This window comes from Rana temporaria, chromosome 9 (genome assembly GCF_905171775.1).
Source record: "Rana temporaria chromosome 9, aRanTem1.1, whole genome shotgun sequence".
Lineage (NCBI taxonomy): Eukaryota > Metazoa > Chordata > Amphibia > Anura > Ranidae > Rana > Rana temporaria.
In genome coordinates this window covers 138,030,501-138,050,108 of record NC_053497.1, presented here as the reverse complement: position 1 = coordinate 138,050,108, position 19,608 = coordinate 138,030,501, and the positions used below count along the sequence as shown (strand labels likewise).

Here is a 19,608-nt window from a genome sequence, read left to right as displayed (position 1 = left end):
CCCATCAAGCAATGAAATACAGCACTGTCTGTCCATTCTGCTGTCTGCTGTGACTTATCTGCAGTTCCCGCACTGTCAAACTTGCTGCATTTTTAGACGTTTAGGTCACGCTTTTAAAAACACAGTGCGTTTGTGTGTGCAAGAACTGCAGGTAAGTAGCATGGTGCAAAAGCAGAATGGATTTCAAGGCAACTGTATTTTTAACATGCTGAATGCACCCTTTTCTGCAGGAAACGAAGGCATGGCAGCCCATTCAAATGAATGGGCTGCTGTGCCTGCACAAATGAGGACCGCCAAAACACATACATGTGAACCAGCCAGGCCCAAAATAAGCTGGAGGGGGGCCCAAAAATAATGTTTGCCCAGGGCCCAAACCATATTAAAGACGGCCCTGACTAAGGTTCTCTAAAAAAAACTCTGAGGGCTTCACAGAACAGCTGTATTTATACTGAGATTAAATTACACACAGGTGGACTTTATTTACTAATAATGGAGCTTCTGAAGGCAATTGGTTCCACTAAATTTTAGTTTGGGATATCAGAGTAAAGGGGGCTGAATACAAATGCATGCCACACTTTGCAGATATTTATTTGTAAAAAAAAATTGAAAACCATTTATCATTTTCCTTCAATTATGTGCCACTTTGTGTTCATCTATGACATAAAATCACAGTAAAATACATTTACATTTTTGGTTGTAACATGACAAAATGTGGAACATTTCAAGGGGTATGAATACTTTTCAAGGCACTGTATTTTCTTACACTTCTAAAACTAAACCTTTACTATATAATTATTTGCAGCACTCTGAATCTAACTAATCCCCCCCCCCCCCGAAGTAACAGTTTGGTCAAGGGGGCAGGATGATTATAGTAGCTAATCTACTCTGCCACTAATGGGTTAGCTACAAATCTCTCCATTACAATAAAAAATATATGGGAGGCCTACAAACATGTGCATTACTTCAAAGTAAAACAGTTTGCTTAAAAATACCTAGGACTCATGCTTGGCCACAACAAAAGCGAGACTGCTGCACTAAAAAGAAAATGAAAACTGAACCACACAAATTCTATAATTATAATAATAATGCCATGTCTCATAATATATTGTGAATATACAAATCACATAACCACCCCAATAGTCCACGAGGAGGGATATCCCTGGAATCGCCCAGAAAGCCACACATGCCAAGCTTACTGCTGGAACAAGACACTTTATTGACACAAAAACTCAGCTTATATGTGGTTACAGCCTGTTAGGAACGCCCCCCTCACACAGTGGGGTTTCCCATACAGATTATAGGAGACAAGTCGGAGCCGACCCTGCAGACACGTTTCTTTAGATAAAGACATCAGTGGAGTTAAATACTAGTTGTAACAGCCTGACCACAATGAAGCAATCAGAATAATTAACATGAGCCACTTATCTAATCATTGTAAACAGTAAGGCCGGTCTCCTTCCCACACACAATAAATCAATTACCATTTGAACTAGGGAGCTGGCTGAGGAAGGGTCATTAACATGTCAATAGCTTGTAACACATGAATCCATTTACCTCTAACCCACAATTTAACCAAGCAGGGAGATTTACACTGACATATCCTTCACAACAATTAATATCCTTCAGTGTCAAAAGTCTACTGCTATGTTTACAAACTACGGTATATAGCGTGAACCATGTGCAAAGATTACATAATAAACATATCGTGTAAAGTGCCAAGTACAAACAATGTCACGAATAAAAAACTATAATAATAAATTCAATAATTCATACATAGAGAATAAAAGTTCAAATAAAGTCCATCCAAGTGCATTGACGTCGCACGCCAGCCTCAAATCCCAGGTGACGCCTTCTAGGGACAAACCTGTCGTGCGGAGCTAGCGGTGTGACATCAGCATGCACGGACCTGTTCACAGCTATCGCGGCTGTGCTAATCGGAATCCTTTTGCCTGTTTACAAGATTTACTCTGTAAGTGTAATACTTTTTATTGAATAAACCTTTAAAAGCAGCATAGCACTATGAGTTCTCTTCCTTGTCTTCAACATATGGAACATACTTAGTGAACATATTTAATGACTGTTCAGGAGCAAGTCGCGGAGAGGGAAATATTCCTAAGCACTTACATTCTCCTTTGTGAGATCTTGTGGTCTGTTAAGCAGCCTGTATACCCTAAAGCCTTGTACACACGATCAGTCCATCCGATGAGAACAGTCCGAAGGATCGTTCTCATCGGTTAACCGATGAAGCTGGCTGATGGTCCGTCGTGCGTACACACCATCAGTTAAAAAAACAATTGTGTCAGAACGCGGTGACGTAAAACACAACAACGTGCTGAAAAAAACTAAGTTCAATGCTTCCAAGCATGCGTCGACTTGATTGTGAGCATGCGCGGGTTTTTAACCGATGCTTTTGCATACTAACGATCAGTTTTGACCTATCGGTTAGGCGTCCATCGGTTAAATTTTATATCAAGTTCCTATTTTTTTAACCGAAGGTTAAATAACCTATGGGGCCCACTGATGAAAACGATCCTCTGGCTATCCTATCGTGTGTACGAGGCCTTGGGAGCACAGTGGTGACACAGAAACACTTTATTTAAATACATTTTAAATACAAAGCCCTTTTTCTGCACTTGGATGGACTTTATGTATAAATAATTGGATTTATTATTACAGTTATTTATTTGTGGAATTTTTTGCACTTTACACAATATATGATACGTTCACAATATATAGTTTGTAATCACACATAGCAGTGGACATTTGACAGTGAATAATATTAATTGAGATTATGTGACTTTTATATTCACAATAGTTTTTTTGAGATAGCGCATTTTATATTATCTTTATAAAAGTAAAATAGTTACTCAAGATATGTGCTCAGTAATAATATACTGCATTTTCTATCAAGAAACCATTGGATTTTATAACTGCACAATCACCAGCTTTTTTCAGATGGACTTTGGTTTAGACACAGGTTTCTATATGTATCATTGATGCGTAACTTTCCTAAAAGCCAACCCAGAGTTGCTGATTACTGAGTGGGTGCAGATCCCACACAGCCCCTTTGCCCTTACTTTGTGTACTGCTTACCAATGCAGGTTCCCCAATGTAGCAAAGAACAGAAAATATAACCTTTTATTGAAGACCTATGTATGCAGTAGGTATTACCGCTTTGCATCCTACTTACCCAATGGCTGCCCATCCTTTAGCCATGTAATCTTAGGTGGTGGAGAGCCTTCAGCTTCACATGATAAGACTATGGAATTCCCAATGGTAAGCTGAATTGTCTCATTCTGTGGGTGGATGATGGAAACTGGTACTGCAGAAAAAAAAGTGACACAAACAATTATACCCTTTTATATACTGTAAATACAAACACAACTAGTGCTTAGAGTCATTTTGTGTTACTTGTCAATTAACTGCTGTAGTTGTGTAGCCTTTGTTACTCACCTTGTATGACCACTGTGTAGGTCAGCTCAGCTTCACCAGCTACATTGCTCATCTTGCAGGTGTAGATACCTTTATCTGATGCCTGTGAATTAAATAAAGGATACAGTGCAATAATGGACCAATAAATACATATTATATCTGACTAAAATGGGTTTGGCTCAGTTTTTTTTTACAATGTTTATGTAATGAATAAAATAAAATAAAAAATAAATTAATCTTGAGCTATTGAGATTTGTAAACAACAGGTTTTCTTTTAACCCCCCTGACGGTAAACCCGAGCGTGACTCGGGGTTGGTTTTACATGTTAGGATCGGCAAACCCGAGTCACGCTCGGGCTGGACGGGCTTACCTTTCGCTGGATCCACAGGCTTGGTTTACTCACCTTGTCCCTGGATCCAGCGATGCCACCCGCTGTGTGAGCGAGCGGGACCTCCTCGCTCGATTCACAGTCCCCGTGTGACGCCGATCTCCGTTCCCTGCGACGTTACGACGCACGGGGACGGAGAACGGCGCCAAATTCAAAAAAGTAAACAAACACATTACATACAGTATACTGTAATCTTATAGATTACAGTACTGTATGTAAAAAATACACACCCCCCTTGTCCCTAGTGGTCTGCCCAGTGTCCTGCATGTACTTTTATATAATAAAAAATGTCATTTCTGCCTAAAAACTGTAGATTGTCCAAAAGTGTCCCTTTATGTCAAAAATGGTTTTAGATCAGCTAGAAAACAGCGATAATAAATTATAATCACTTGCAGAAATGTGCGATAGCGATTTGCGGGGAAATTCGTCATAAAAAAAAAAAAATAATGACAGCGACAATTCTGCAACTGCAAATTTCAGTGATTTTGAGTTGATTACATTATTGAATAATTGTTATTATAATTATATTATTATTTGTTATAATTATTTATTATATTATAATTTATAATTTTGTTTTAAAAAAAAAAATCATACCCGGGATGCCTACAAGACTCTTGCTTGGTCAGATTTAAGTGAGTTATTCCTAAAAATTACAGGCCTACAGTATAAAACGCCAATTTCCTTGCAAAATAAATGTACCGCTTTTGGTACGTAATTCCAGACAGAATCATACCGCCAGGGAGGTTAAGCAAATCTGTGCCTTACAAATTCAAGGCAAAACAGGTTTGCTTTAACCAATTCAGCCCCGGACCATATTGCTGGTCAATGACCGGGCCACTTTTTGCTATTCCGCACTGTTTCGCTTTAACTGACAATTGCACGATCGTGCCATGTGGCTTCCAAACAAAATTGGCGTCCTTTTTTTCCCCACAAAAACAATTTTTTTCCTCAGTTTAGGCCGATACGTATTCTTCTACATATTCTTCGTAAAAAAAAATCGCAATAAGCGTTTATTTATTGGTTTGCGCAAAATTTATAGCGTCTACAAAATAGGGCATAGTTTTATGGGATTTTTAATAATATTTTTTTTTACTAGTAATGGCAGCGATCAGTGATTTTTATCGGTACTGCGACCTTATGGCGGACACTTCGGACACTTTTGACACATTTTTGGGACCATTGGCATTTTTATAGCGATCAGTGCTATAAAAATGCATTGATTACTATAAAAATGCCACTGGCAGGGAAGGGGTTAACACTAGGGGGCGAGGAAGGGGTTACTTATGTTCCCTGTGTGTGTTCTAACTGAAGGGGGGGTGAGACTGACTTGGGGAAATGACTGATTGCTGTTCATACATTGTATGAACAGACGATCAGGCATTTCTCCCCCTGACAGGACCGAGAGCTGTGTGTTTACGCACAAAGCTGCCGGTTCACGCTCTGTAACGAGCGATTGTGCCCGAGTGCCCGCACGTGCCCCCATTGGCTGATTCGCGAGATGACGTAATATTACGTGATCTCGCGCAGCCGAGCTGACCTGCCGCCGTATAACTGTGGCGGCTGGTCGGCAAGCGGTTAACACACTCTTCCCTAGAAACATATATACTTATGCCGCGTACACACAATTGGGTTTCTCGGCGGTAAAAAAACACCGCCCGAGAACCGAGGAATGGCTTGGTCCCTTTTCCCCGTGTACACACGGCCGGTTTTCCCAACATGTTTTCTCTTGGTCGAGAAAACCGGCCATGTGTAGGCTCCACCGCAGTGTTTCCCTATGGGAATACTGCAGAGGAAAAAACGCATTGATTCGCAAAAGAGAAAATTGAACACATGTTCTAAATTTTCTTGTCGTGATTCTCTGCGTTTTTCTTGTCGGGAAAACTGCTGGAGAGCCTACACATGGTCGGTTTTCTAGTCCAAGAGAAAACATGACAGTTTTCCCGACGAGAAAACTGATTGTGTGTACGCGGCTTTAGGCAGCCGATACATGAGTCAATTTTTTTTTTCATTCAACCACCCTGTTGATTCAAAAAACACAATTTTCTATCTACACATTCAAAGTGGATGGGGGAATTCTCCCCACTGTGTTTTTCTATACTGACAATGGTTTAGACTTTCCCACTGTTAGAATACACTGATGAGCGCTGCAGACAAAAACCTGCAGCACTGATCGTGTGGCTAAAATTCGAGAGGGTGTTTAAACAGGAGTCAATCAGGAGATTGACTTCTGTTCAACCATAGTGGCTATACATGGATCGAAATTCATCCAGTCCCTGCTGAACCGGACAAAATTCAATCCATGCATGGTTAGCTTTACCTTTTCTGCAATCCTCCCCTCACTCCTCTCAACACTGGGAGATAGACAGGGGCGGACTGACCATTCCGGCACTCAGGCACTGCCCGAGGGCCCCATGCCACTAGGGGGCCCCATCAGGGTTGCTAGCCTCAGCAAAACCGGGGACAGTATGTAAAAATGTGTGTGTTTTAAAAAAAAATCCCAAGATTATAGCTGCCTCGCCTCTCCATACCTTTTCTGTGTGTATATTGTGTATCTGTGTCTACTGTGTATGTGTACTGTATGGGCCAGATTCTCGTACGATCGCGTAACTTTGTGCGGGCGTAACGTATCTGATTTACGTTACGCCTCCGCAACTTAGACGGGCAAGTGCTGTATTCTCAAAGCACTTGCTCCGTAAGTTGCGGCGGCGTAGCGTAAATCGTGTGCATTGCGTCAAAGTACGCCGCAAGGACGTATTGGTTTCGACGTGAACGTAAATTACGTCCAGCCCCATTCACGGACGACTTACGCAAACGATGTAAAATTTTCAAATTTCGACGCGGGAACGACACCCATACTTAACATTGCGTACGCCTCATAGACCCAGGGGTAACTTTACGCCGGAGAAAGCCTAACGTAAACAACGTAAAAAAATTCGCCGGGCGGACGTACGTTTGTGAATCGGCGTATCTACCTAATTTGCATATTCTACGCTGAAATCTACGGAAGCGTCACCTAGCGGCCAGCGTAATTATGCAGCCTAAGATACGACGGTGTAGGAGACTTACGCCGGTCGAATCTTAGAGAAATCTATGCGTAACTGATTCTAAGAATCAGGCGCATAGATACGACGGCGCCCAATCGGACTTACGACGGCGTATATGGAGATACGCCGTTGTAAGTCTTTGTGAATTTGGCCCTATGTGTGTGTATACTGTGTGACCCCATGATCTATTGTCCAGGGGCCCCATGAGTTGTCAGTCTGCCCCTGGAGATGGAGGAAATATCCCAATGCTTCTCAGTATGGAGGAGCATGTCTTTTTTTCTGGGGCTCTATTTAGTCACCAAGAGTGAAAGGAATTTTCACTCTTGGTGACTAAACAGAGCCCCCAAAAAAAAAAAATGGTTGTAGGTAGGGGACATTAAAGTGAACCTGTTGCTTTGCCCTGCATGAGCCAAGCACAGAGTCAGTTTAAAGTGGAGGTTCACCCGAAAAGTTAATTTTTAACCTTAGATTCATGCTCATTTTGTCAAGGGGAATCGGGTAGTTTTTTTTAAATCGAAGCCCTACTTACCATTTTAGAGAGCGATCTTCTCCGCTGCTTCCGGGTATGGGCTGCGGGACTGGGCGTTCCTATTTGATTGACAGGCTTCCGACGGTTGCATCTATCGCGTCACGATTTTCCGAAAGTAGCCGAACGTCGGTGCGCAGGCGCCGTATAGAGCCGCACCGACGTTCAGCTTCTTTCGGCTACTCGTGACGCGATGTATGCGACCGTCAGAAGCCTGTCAATCAAATAGGAACGCCCAGTCCCGAAGACCATACCCGGAAGCGGCGGAGAAGATCGCTCTCTAAAATGGTAAGTACGGCTTCGATTTTAAAAAAACTACCCGATTCCCCTTGACAAAATGAGCATCAATCTAAGGTTAAATTTTTTTTTTCGGGTGAACTCCCGCTTTAAGATAGACAGGCAAACATGTGAAAATAAGATTAAAGTCATCTGACTGGATTGAACCATTCAGAATATTCACAATCAATCATTTGCATTCACTTGAGAAAAAATGTCATGTATTTTTAGTGCTGACCAAAATATAAAATGTTAAACTATGATGCAGTCCTATAACGGCTATATAGGAAATCAATATACTTTATAACATATTTGCTACAATTAAGGCCAGGTGTTTCTTGTATTATATTCTTGCTTGATTGCATTTTATCTGCTTGATGTTGCAATAAAGAAGACCCATTTTGTAAGTTACATGTGATTACCGGACCGCTTTCTGTTCATGTGTCTTGGAGGAATGTCTGCCATGCAACACTGACCCCAGCGGCTGCAACGGTGACAGTGGCTCTTGAATTATTGGCAGAGGTTTTGACTACTTTGAAGAAAGATTATTTTTTCAGATATAAATGTAAATATGTTCGGCTTAATGTGAATCTTGTGTATGCAAGTTAAAATTAATCTTTCATGAAGCAAAAGGAAACATGAAGCAAAAACTATTATGTTTGCAATAGAATTAGAATGAAGAATGTCAGTTGGGGAATGGCTGACTGCATCAGAGCATTTGTTTTTCTTTGTGACCTGGTTCCTTTAAAGAGGATATATTTTTCGGTGGGACAGGTGGTGGCTTGAAATTTGAAAGGTAGGTTATTTTATGTATTTTAACATTTAACTAAGAAAGAGTTGCAAGTAGTTACCTGGACATTCTGTATCTCCAGTCTCTGGCCACTGTTGTAGATGGAAACACTATCGCCACTTGGGAGTAGTTGGCCGTTCTTATACCAAGTGACAACCGGATGAGGGAGAGCCTCAGATTCACACAGTAATGTAAGGGTTCCGCCAACACGTAGAACTGTCTCTTTGGTCCCAGTGGGTGGTTCTCTGATACTGGGTGGAGCTAAAAAAGGATGATATGTGTTAGTTTTGACTGTACTAAAGGAACCTGCAATTAGGAAACCTATGGAGGCCATCATGGCTCACCTTCTTCTGTGTATAGTATGTAATTATATATGTAAATGAGGGGCAGCCATATATTCTTGTTACATTTAGGTGCTGCTTCCTGCTTTGCATTGCTACACGGGGGTTATGCTTTACTATATCTTCTCACAATGAAAGTCTAGGAGTCATCTGACTCACTGAAAACAGTGCAATCCCTGCATGGTTATAATCCTATCACAGTTGTTAAGACAAAAAAGGGTCACTGTACCAAGCTCCCTTTACTGGCTAACCTACCATGTTTAATAGGATAACAAAATATGGAAAAGCAAGCTTCTAAAAATGTATCATTAACAGAAAGTATCAAAAATTACTTAAATGTATAAAATATGCAATTACTATTAAAATAAAGGTGGAATGTTGGGCAGCAATGCTGTATAGCATCCCACAGCTTTCTGTTATTTAATATGGCAGCTAAGACAGGTCAACAAAATAAAATAAAAAATTACACAGATGTAAAATATCTTGGTTTCTCGGTATGTGCATCTATACGTAGCTATTTTACTGAACATATCTACTATTGTCAAAAGGCAAAATGTTTCAAGTTTTTATTGTGGTTCCCATTTAGGAACAGGAAGTGAGATGAAACCTCTGTAATAGAAACACAGGCAGCAGTTTTTCTAATGCAGCAGGGAAGGGTTAGATCCTATGTTAGATATTTATTGCTTAGTGTGTCCCCACTGGGGAGATTTCAATTCACATCCTCTCCTGGTTGTGTCAGACAGACCTGGAATTAAGCGGATGCCTCTTCAAATGGCAAAAAAACAAAATATGACTTTTGCTGCTTCCCCTACTAAATTTTTATATTTTTTTTGCTGGTGTTGGAAGTTAATGACCCAAAACAGATCGTTTTCTTACCATGAATGGTGAGTTGTATTTGCTTCTCATCTTCTCCAGCTGGATTGTGAGCTCTGCACATATATATTCCTTGGTTGGAGAGCTGAACTCGAGCAATCTGTAGCACTTGCCCCCCTGAAGATCAGTAAACAAGAGAAATTTCAATATTGTCCACATCCAGAGCAATGTTCTCAACCCAACGATATCCCAGAATGAAGAAGGCCTTTCATACAGACAAATGAATGCTAGGGTGAGCGTTAATGTCAGGATATACCCAATACTACCATAAGACTATAGGTAGAGTCAGGGAAAAAATGGCTGTATGATAACTGAGCTGCTAAGAGTATTGGGAACCTTGTTTGCGATTGACAACCACCACTGTCTGTGCAGAACATAGGCATTCATAATAGCCCATTCATAATGGGACTATGTGTTAGCACGAGGAAGTAATAGCTGTCAAATAACTGAGCTGCTGAGAATCATGGTATAAGGTGACCAGGTTTTTTTATAAAATCCGGGACATATTTTTTTTTTTTTTACTATTAATGGCGGCAATCAGTGACTCTCTGCTTGTCGCTGCCGCTGCCCATCTCACAGCCTGTCAAGTCTTACTCTCTGGGCCCTGGCTACTACTGGATGGGGAGTGGATGAAGATCACTCCACCAGGGAAGGCAAGGAGATAGGCCAGGACTTGAGCCAATGCAGAAGAACATGCGAGCGGGAGTGGAACGGGCATGCACCCGCAACTGAAGAAATATTCCCTCCACTCTGACCAGCACATGATCATCAGAAAGGAGCACAAATAATGAAAACAAAAATACAACCCCCCCCCCCCCAAGCTATTAGGAGCGGCAGAGCAGGTGTGTGTAATTCAGATTTTTTTTATTCTGCACTGACTGACGGGACAGACTTGGTTCGGGGACAGTGTCCTCAATCCGGGGACTGTCCCCTGAAACCGGGGATGTCTGGTCACCCTATCATGGTATGCCTCTTTGCAACCCATATCCACCACTACCAATGCAATGCTATGGAAGACAGAATGCCATAAAGCACAGAGGGGCTGTGTGAGCATGAAAAATTAGGCATGATAGTTACAAGTTAACTGAGCTGCTGTGAGTCTTGGAATTTCTCTCCACCATTTCTCATCACCACTATTATCCACCCAATACTGCTTCTGGATGTCAATTGTCCAATGTTTTCACTTCTGCAGATACAGACCTTCACGCGAAGACTGATACTTCAGTTATAGAAAGCACAGTCCAAAGACTTATGATGTGAACTCTTTGTGTCAACAGGGCATATACCACATAACTGTAAGAACATAAAGTACCTGGCATGATAAGGTACCCTCTTCCGGGATGCAGGATTTGTCCATCCTTGTACCAGGTTATTTCGGGGGTGGGGTGAGACTGTACATCGCACACAATGGAGATTGAGGTGTGGAGGACAGTACTGACGTTCTCACTTCTTGCACCAAGTATTCTGGGTGGAACTAAAATTCAGAGTTTAGACAAACAATTTTAGAGACTTTACAATTCACTTATGAAATAGTTGAATGAATATTGATGAATCAACTCAGTCGAGGCATCTGATATACACAGATGAACATTTGAGGCCCCATACACACGACTGTTTTTCTTGACAGAATTCAGCAAGAAACTCGATGGGAGACGTATTCTGCCGAGAAAACCGGTCGTGTGTACACTTTTCGCCGAGGAAACCGACGAGGATCTCGTCGGGCCAAAAAGAGAACATGTTCTCTATTTCCTCGTTGGGCAATGGGAAAAGTTGGCTCGCCGAGATCCTCAGCGGCTTCACAAGGAACTCGATGAGCAAAGCGATGTGTTTTGCCCGTCGAGTTTCTCGGACGTGTGTACGGGGCCTAACTGGATTACTATAAAAATACTTCATATATTAAAATGGAGGGGCAGTCCACTTAACAAGGAACTGAAAAAACAAAAATATTGCTTACTATTGTAAAACAAAAAGGTACCTACAGAAGGATTTTCCCAGCTCTCGATCAATTGCTTTGAGACAAGTCAGATCCCACAGCACCCCCTTTCTCCTTGATACCCATACCCTCCATAGGCACAAACACACAAGTTTTAGTTTATTTAAGATAGTGGGAAAGGGTTTGCCTTTTTTTATTTACTGTCTGGGTCCTTTTTGGGGAGATAGGAAGGCTCTGAATAGCCAACAATAAGTTAACATAGTGGGTTATTAGCAGGAAAACCCTTTATTTCTTGAGAAAGGTGGACCACTATACATACCATGAACCATTAAAGTGAAGAGTCTCTCCATAAAGCCAGCTGGATTCTCTGCCACGCACACATAGCTGTCTATATCCGAGACCTGAACTAAGTGGATCTGTGTAGATAAAGAATAGTCACATTATCTAAAAACACCAAAGATCTCTATATGCTTGTACTTCATTGGTTCAATCATGTTTTAGGGCTTGTTCCCATTGGGTCTGGAGCTTATTAAAGAAAATATGTCATGGAAGACCTTGGGACCTCTGAAAAATAATGGAGGGTATACTTATACATCGCCTCTTAACCACTTCAATACTTTCCCCCCTTCCTGCCCAGGACAATTTTCAGCTTTCAGCGCTCTTGCACAATTGAATGACAATTGCGGACATTCAACACTGTACCCAAACTACATTTTTATAATTTACTTCCCACAAATAGAGCTTTCTTTTAGTGGTATTTGATCACCTCTGGGGTTTTTATGTTTTGCTAAACAAACTAAAACATTTTTTTTTTTTTAAATAAATGAAATGATCTTTGTTTCTATTATACAATTTTGCTTTCGCCTTCACTGACGGGCACCGATGAGGCGGGACTGATATGCAACACTGATGGACACCGATAGGCTACACTGATAGGCGGCACTGATAGATGGCACTGAATAGGCAGCACTGATGAGGAGCTACTGACAGGCATTACTCATTAACATCTGAAGAGCACTGACAGGCATTAATGAAGGGGCACTGATTGGCACATTTATGGGCACTGACAGGTGTTAATAATGGGGGACAGACTGGCAACTGATGGGCACCTCTCATGTGAACAGAGGAAAGCCGTTTACCGACACTTCCTGGTTCACGCTGTGATTGGTAACAGCTGATCACGTGGTAAGGAGCCTCGGTCAGAGATGTGGTGCCTCAGAGTGACACACAGCACCACTGATCATCGCACTGGCATGTTATCCTGAAAGACGTCATGTGATGTCCAGTCAGGATAATAGAACCACTGTTAGCACAGCCTTAAAATTATCTTCTGGAATGTGTAACAGGTTTTTTTTAAAGTGTAATTTTAGTAAGAAAATTAAGTCCTGATAGATCACTTCAGGCTGACCCCTTTTGCAGGTATAGCTACATAAAACATTTGCCTGTATTGTATAAAATCCAGTAATGAACTGTAATGAACTGTCTCGCCCTGCTCTGCACATGCTCAGTTGCTCTCTATTCTCGACAATGTGCTATAAAACAGAGCCACTGTAGGCCAATCAGCTGACAGCTTTAAGATTTACTGTTGCTGAAGGCGGAAAAAAGCAAAAGGAATGACATACTGTAGACTGTGCAGAGAGAACACAGATTAGGGAGGGAGAAAATAAAAGCAGGGAAGGCAACAGGACAAACTCTGCTGCTAGGGAGACAAAAAAGCGTTACATTTAAAAGGATAGTGTCTTATTTTATTTTCCTGTCATTCACTACTTTCTCCCTTCACACAGCCAGCACTGTTAAGCTTCTGTCAGCCTTCCTATCCAACTGAGCCAAGACATAGACTTAAGGCTGGAATGTACATATTGTAATTGAATTAAAAATGACATATTTTTAAAAACAAGGTGAGATGGAGAGTTTCCAATAAGGCAATGACTGCTCTGTGCTTTAACAAAATGGCAGTCTCTAGCAAGAAGAAACAGAAGCAGTGCTAGAGGCAATTTACAGTACACACCAATTTTAGTAGTATAATTATTAATGTGGAATGTATCTTCTTTTGTTAAAGAACATGAATTGTTGTCAAACTGTTATGGATAAAGTTCTGCTTTAAGGAGCAGCCTTTACCTGCAGACGGTTCCCCTCGTCAAGGATCTCGTACTGATCAACGGTGGATAGTATCATCCCGTTCCTCAGCCAGGTGATTGTAGGTGGAGGAGAACCTGTTGCCTCACACACAAGTTCTGCAGTTTGATTGTATATAACAGACACTTCTTGTATTATTCCATCCACTTCTCCGAGGATGACGGGGGGAGCTGAAATGGCGAATACAACATTGTAGCATAAAGTCAGGATGCAGGACAGACCTGTTTTTGGCTATTGTGTATGTAAACCTTTGATTTATCTGAAATACTAATATATACTCAAAGGCCTCGTACACACGACCGAGAAACTCGACGGGCGAAACACATCGTTTTCCTCGTCGAGTTCCTTGTTAGGCTTGTCGAGGAACTCGACAAGCTTGCTTTGCGTACACACAGTCAAGCCAAAATCTCCTCGTTCTCAAACGCGGTGACATACAATACATACAGCGGCAGGGGAAGTTCGATTCCACTGGCTAAACTCTTGGGGCTGCTTTTGCTCATTTCATGTGTTTGCGTGTCAAATAAAAGTTTGGTAAGAGACGATTTGCACTTTTCAGTCTGTTACAGCTTTAAAAATGTGTTATCTCCATTACAAATGCTACTTTTACTCCCGTCTCATACTTTAATCTGAGCAAGCGCGGGTTTCTTAGCATACAGACGTTCGAGTTTCTTGTCGAAAACCAGCCCGACTTGAACCTCAAAAGAGCCAAATCAGACTCCCGTCGAGGAAATAGAGAACTTGCTCTCTTTTTGGGTCGTCGAGGTTCTCAACAGTTTCCTCGACGAAAATGTACACACGACCGGTTTCCTCGGCAAAAAATATCTCCCAGCAAGGTTTTTTGCCGAGAAACTTCGTCGTGTGTACGAGGCCAAAGGCTCACTGGGTATTGGAGACCCAAACTTAGAATGTTGAAACTGGCTGGATCTGTTTCTAAATGTACAAACCTCTCCCCCATCAGGGTTTCTTTTTGCAGTTTAATGCAGCATTATAGCAATCAGGAGGCGGTCCACACTAAACATGGGGACCTTGTTTTGAGATACATCCATAAAATATATTCAGAAGGGATTCTAGGATATTTCTTCTTGTCCATCTCTCACTGATGCTGTTCCTCCCACCACTTTTGCCTGCTGTCAAAATTACAGCAGGGAATTGCTATGCATTTCATACACAGGAGCGAATGTCAAAACACAGCTGCTTCTGTGTAAAATGACAAAGATAGTCTGCAAATGTCATTAAGTAATACTGTATTAACATTGTTAGGTCAATGGTCTCACCATTACGAATAATAACCTTACAAATAATAAAAGAATAAAAAATGGTGGAATATGTTTCTATGTTCTTGATACTTATTAGTATTTAGGAAGTAGCCTGAATAAGATTTGAAATGCATTCAACATTACAATCCAATTCATTATAGTTGAATATGACTATCTACCATTAGCTATACATGACCTTTCTGAAGGAGAACCTTCAGAGACAAAAAATGAATATATAAATATAATGTATTCCTATTTATCCCCTTATTAACAATTAACTTAATTATCCTTAAATAACGCCGATCCTCCCTTCTATAATTTTTTTCTGTTCCTTTTTTTTTAACCATTACAAATTTTTCCATCATATGGTTTTTTTTTGTTTTTGTTTTTTTCTTGAACAGTGCTTAAAAAATGCTAAATTTCATTGGTAAAAAAAACTAAATTAATTGGTGGCAGATTGGGGGGAGGGGGGTGGGTGATATAATTTTTTTTATCACACCAGTTGACACCAACCCTAGTGACACCACTGCTACTAAATCAACTTTTCCTTGCTCTTTATTACATTTCAGATGATAAATATGAGGAGTCTTATTACTGTATACCCTGCTGTAAAGCACTATGGAATATTCTACATAGGTAAAAGATAATAATATCTTGAAAGGAGTGATTTTATTTACGATGAGATGGTCAATCAACACTTTCATAGCTTTTATCTACTAAAATTACTCACTGAGAACAACAAGGTCATAATGCAGTCTGTCCTCCCCTGCTTCATTAGAAGCTTCACAAGTGTATTTCCCAGCATGCTCTACCCGGGACATGGGTATCTGCAAGACACGGCCATCTAAAATGGAAATAAAGCAGAATGGAATATGTTTAGGATCATTATATGCAAAGCAGATAGAAATATTTACGTTTTGTCGCCTACAAATAGCAAAGGCATCAATGTTACTGTCAGAATCAGCATGAATGAACAAGAATGCGGTTTACAAAGCTACAAAGAATCAAAATGCTATATGCACAACATAGAATCATGAATATACTGTATACCCTTTATTTGTCCGAGGTAAAATAGAAATAGCAAACTTGTCATGTTTGGACTTTTCTTAAAGCAAATATCATGGCGAACAATAAAATGGATATTGTTAGTCTGTAAACATTAGAGCTGCAGAGATATGAGTATGTATCACCAAGTGTACCCGGAACATGGGCATGAATGTGGACCCCTCCCAGCAACCAACCCCTAAATAAGATGACCAGACGATTGGTCACTGGTCGCTGTCAACACCCCTTTGATCTGACAGAAAAGAGGAGATGCAAAGTCAATGGAGAGTTCTCCTTTTTACCATCCAAGCAGGAACATCTGCCAAGTTTGAGAACCGATTACGCAATTCACCGATCAAACTCTGATCAACCCTTGGACATTAATTGCAAGTATTCTTCTTCTCCAATTCTACCTTATTACTTTGTGGCTGTATATTGTCGTTATCTCTTTAAAACATATTTTTCTGTACCATTCCATTGCACCAACTTTGCCCTTTTCATAATAAACCCTTATGTTGAAAAGTGTTAACCTTGTCTCTAAAGCTCTTATTGCAAGCTATAAACGAACCTCTGCCTCTTGAAGAGCGCTACTGTTGTAGAGTAAGACCTCTGAGCAGACCTGTCTGTGGTGACAGTGTGTGTTGCAGACGCTTATTCTAAAATCATAATTGGTATTGCTGATTAATGGGAGTACTGACGCTTCCTCATCAAATGTCGGTGGTGGCAGTTAAAGGGTTAACTGTGTCATTAGCCCAGTGGCAATCGCTCTCAGGCTGCTGGCACTTAGATTGTGGTCCCGCAAGCTGGAAAATCTTTGTGCTGGGGACAGCTGAGAGTGGCATTGTTACGCAAGTGACAGCGTGGTGTGAGGTCGGCCTGTCCTTCGTCGCAAGTTAGCGCGGAGGATGGGGATCTGACACTCGCGTTCATCACAATAGACACAACAGGAAGTAAGAGTAAAAACACTTCCAATATAAAATAAATCTCCTCTTAGACATTCGTCACTAGAGCACGTGCCCCCATTGGAATATTTACCCTCAATTCCTTTTTTTGGGACAACTCAAAATTTGGATGTTCCCATGCTCTCCCACTAATAATGGTAACCAGGTCATACAGAAAGAATGTGTAAATAAAAAAGCTATACTGATTAGTATAGACAACACCGCGCTACTAAACAAACCATATAAATTGCAGCCAACACCACAGAATAGATCAATCCTGCAAAAAACAAACATATATAACATAAAGTGTAGCGCTAAATATAGGTGATTAAGAGATTGGATATGTTGATAAATATCCAATCATAAAGAACCGTGGAAGTGAAACATGATAAGACATCCACAGATAAGGGATAAAACTGTAAAAAAAGTCTCTACTAAATAAATAAACAGTTCACAATTGGTAGTTGTGCAAAAATTGAAGTGGCTTAATCTTCACAGAAAGAATGGCGACACATAGCCAGCAATTAAAAAAAAAATGACAGGGGTGCTCTATCCCCCAATTTTTTTTACATGCACTTTAAAGGGGATCTCTCCAGAATGGGTGCTCGCTTACCCAGCAGCACCAAAACTCCATCAGAAGGGGTAACGGGCTGTCCATCCTTGTACCAGGTCAGGGTGGGTGGAGGGATGGCATTAGTGTCACAGTATAAGGAAATCGGATTGGAGGCAACAACCTCCCTGTGTTCAGTCACCTCCTCTTCGTCCTCTCGATACGCCAACTCTAAAGCAGCGCTGGGGCTCCCTGGTTTGTGGAAAATTGGGGGGACTAAGAGAGAAAAAGAACAAGTAAAAAAAAATCCATTTAAATAAACTTTGTTTCACTCATAGACAAACAAAATATATATACGCAAAAATACTGTGGGATAACATAGAATGGCAAAGGTGTGCTAGTTTAGAATGTATGGTTAGAAATATGGAGGCTGCCATTGATAAGCCCTTCTATAGAGGTAGCCATAAGTTATCATTACACACCCAGCATCTGTTTCCTACTTTACAGTGCTACACAATGGTTGTGTTTTAATGCTCCCTCTCACAATGCAAGACAACTGCACACTATGTATGAATTATCGCTCAACAACTGATAAGCAGGAAGGTTTAGTAATAGCAGTGTCTAGTCTACTCCCCCTCTAGCGGCTAATCTGCAAATCTCTATATTTCATATATTAACTGAGACATTATGCGAAGGAAAAAACACTAAACATGTAACCACTGTTGAAATCGCCTAAAAAAAGCCCTCTAGAAATACCAAATTATATATTTATTTACTTATTTGGCGCACATGTCACTTTTGCAGACAACACACAAAGCAGAATGCCAGATTTCTTAGCTCTATTGTGACATGGAGGCTGTGTGCAGGAGCCGCTGTTCATCATGGTCCTAGACCAGGGGTGTCCAAACTTTTTTCAAAGAGGGCCAGATTTGATGAATTGAACATACGTGAGGGCCGACCATTTTGCCTGACATTCTTTGAACCATTAAAATGCAGTCTAAGTGTGTTCGTCCGAGCACTAATACACTCAGGGCCGATCCTAGGCAGGGTGCACAGGGTGCATTGCACCCAGGCACCTGCAGAGGTGGGGGCGCCGAAGTGCCAGACTTCTCCCCTCCCTCCTTCTCTCCTTGTTTGTGTCCATCCAGAACTAGTGTTCTGAGCATAGGTGTGTGTCCGTCCAGAACTGATGTGTGATCATAGGGCAGCCCGTCCAGCCTGGCAGTGCTCGGGGGAGAGGCTGCTGAGAGCTGATGTGCAGGAATTAATTCCTAACACTGGGAGTCTTGGATTGTGCACTGTCTCCACCAACTCCAGTTGGAATGCCTTCCCCTCCCATCTCTATCTCAGGCTGCACAGAGAAAGAATCAAGGTGAGTCACAGTGTTCAGTGTGCTGTGTGCTGGGGGTTGGAATCCCCAGCATCCCTTTACACGTGCTCTGGACTGCCCCATGCTCTAGATGTTTTATGGCATGATAGATTGCATAGGATACACAGCCCCTGCCCATTCCTGCACCTCAGTAGTCCATCTACAGATGTGATGTATAATGATATGTAAAGGGGAGGAGTTAGTAAAATGACAACGCCCATGTGTGGGCGCCAGAAATATTTCTGCACCCAGGCGCCTGTGACCCTAGGATCGGCCCTGAATACACTGCCCAACAAGAATTCCCCTGCCTTTGTGGCTGTGTGTGGTGAAGAGATGAGCTTGGTGTGTTATTTGGATATACCGTATTTATCAGTGTATAACACACACCTTCACTTTAGGAGGGAAGTTTCAGGAAAAATGTTAATTTTAAATAAAGAACTGTGAAGCAAAATAAGGGTCAGTGACCATCTGCAGCCTCACCATTGTCATGAATGCAGCCTCACCATTGCCATCAGTGCAGCCTGGGGGCCACAAAACATATGTATATCCAAATTGCCAAGGTGGCCACATTAAACCAGAATGCGGGCCGCAATTGTCCCGCGGGCCGGACTTTATACATGTCTGTCCTAGACCTACCTGCAGGATGTGATCTGTGCAGACGCCAAGTGGGGGAAAGCACATAGGGATTGATTTACTAAAGCTGGAGAGT

At 41.5% G+C, this 19,608-nt stretch overlaps 1 protein-coding gene across 1 annotated transcript in view; it reads right to left on the bottom strand.

Moving 5' to 3' along the window:
• HMCN2 (hemicentin 2) overlaps positions 1-19,608 on the bottom strand; it is a 345,628-nt gene that overhangs the window by 63,066 nt on the left and 262,954 nt on the right. Inside the window, 9 exon segments of the mRNA XM_040325278.1 lie at positions 3,191-3,322; positions 3,454-3,535; positions 8,518-8,717; positions 9,674-9,787; positions 10,983-11,144; positions 11,923-12,019; positions 13,722-13,909; positions 15,726-15,839; positions 17,594-17,806. Coding sequence (XP_040181212.1) covers positions 3,191-3,322; positions 3,454-3,535; positions 8,518-8,717; positions 9,674-9,787; positions 10,983-11,144; positions 11,923-12,019; positions 13,722-13,909; positions 15,726-15,839; positions 17,594-17,806 — 1,302 coding nt within the window.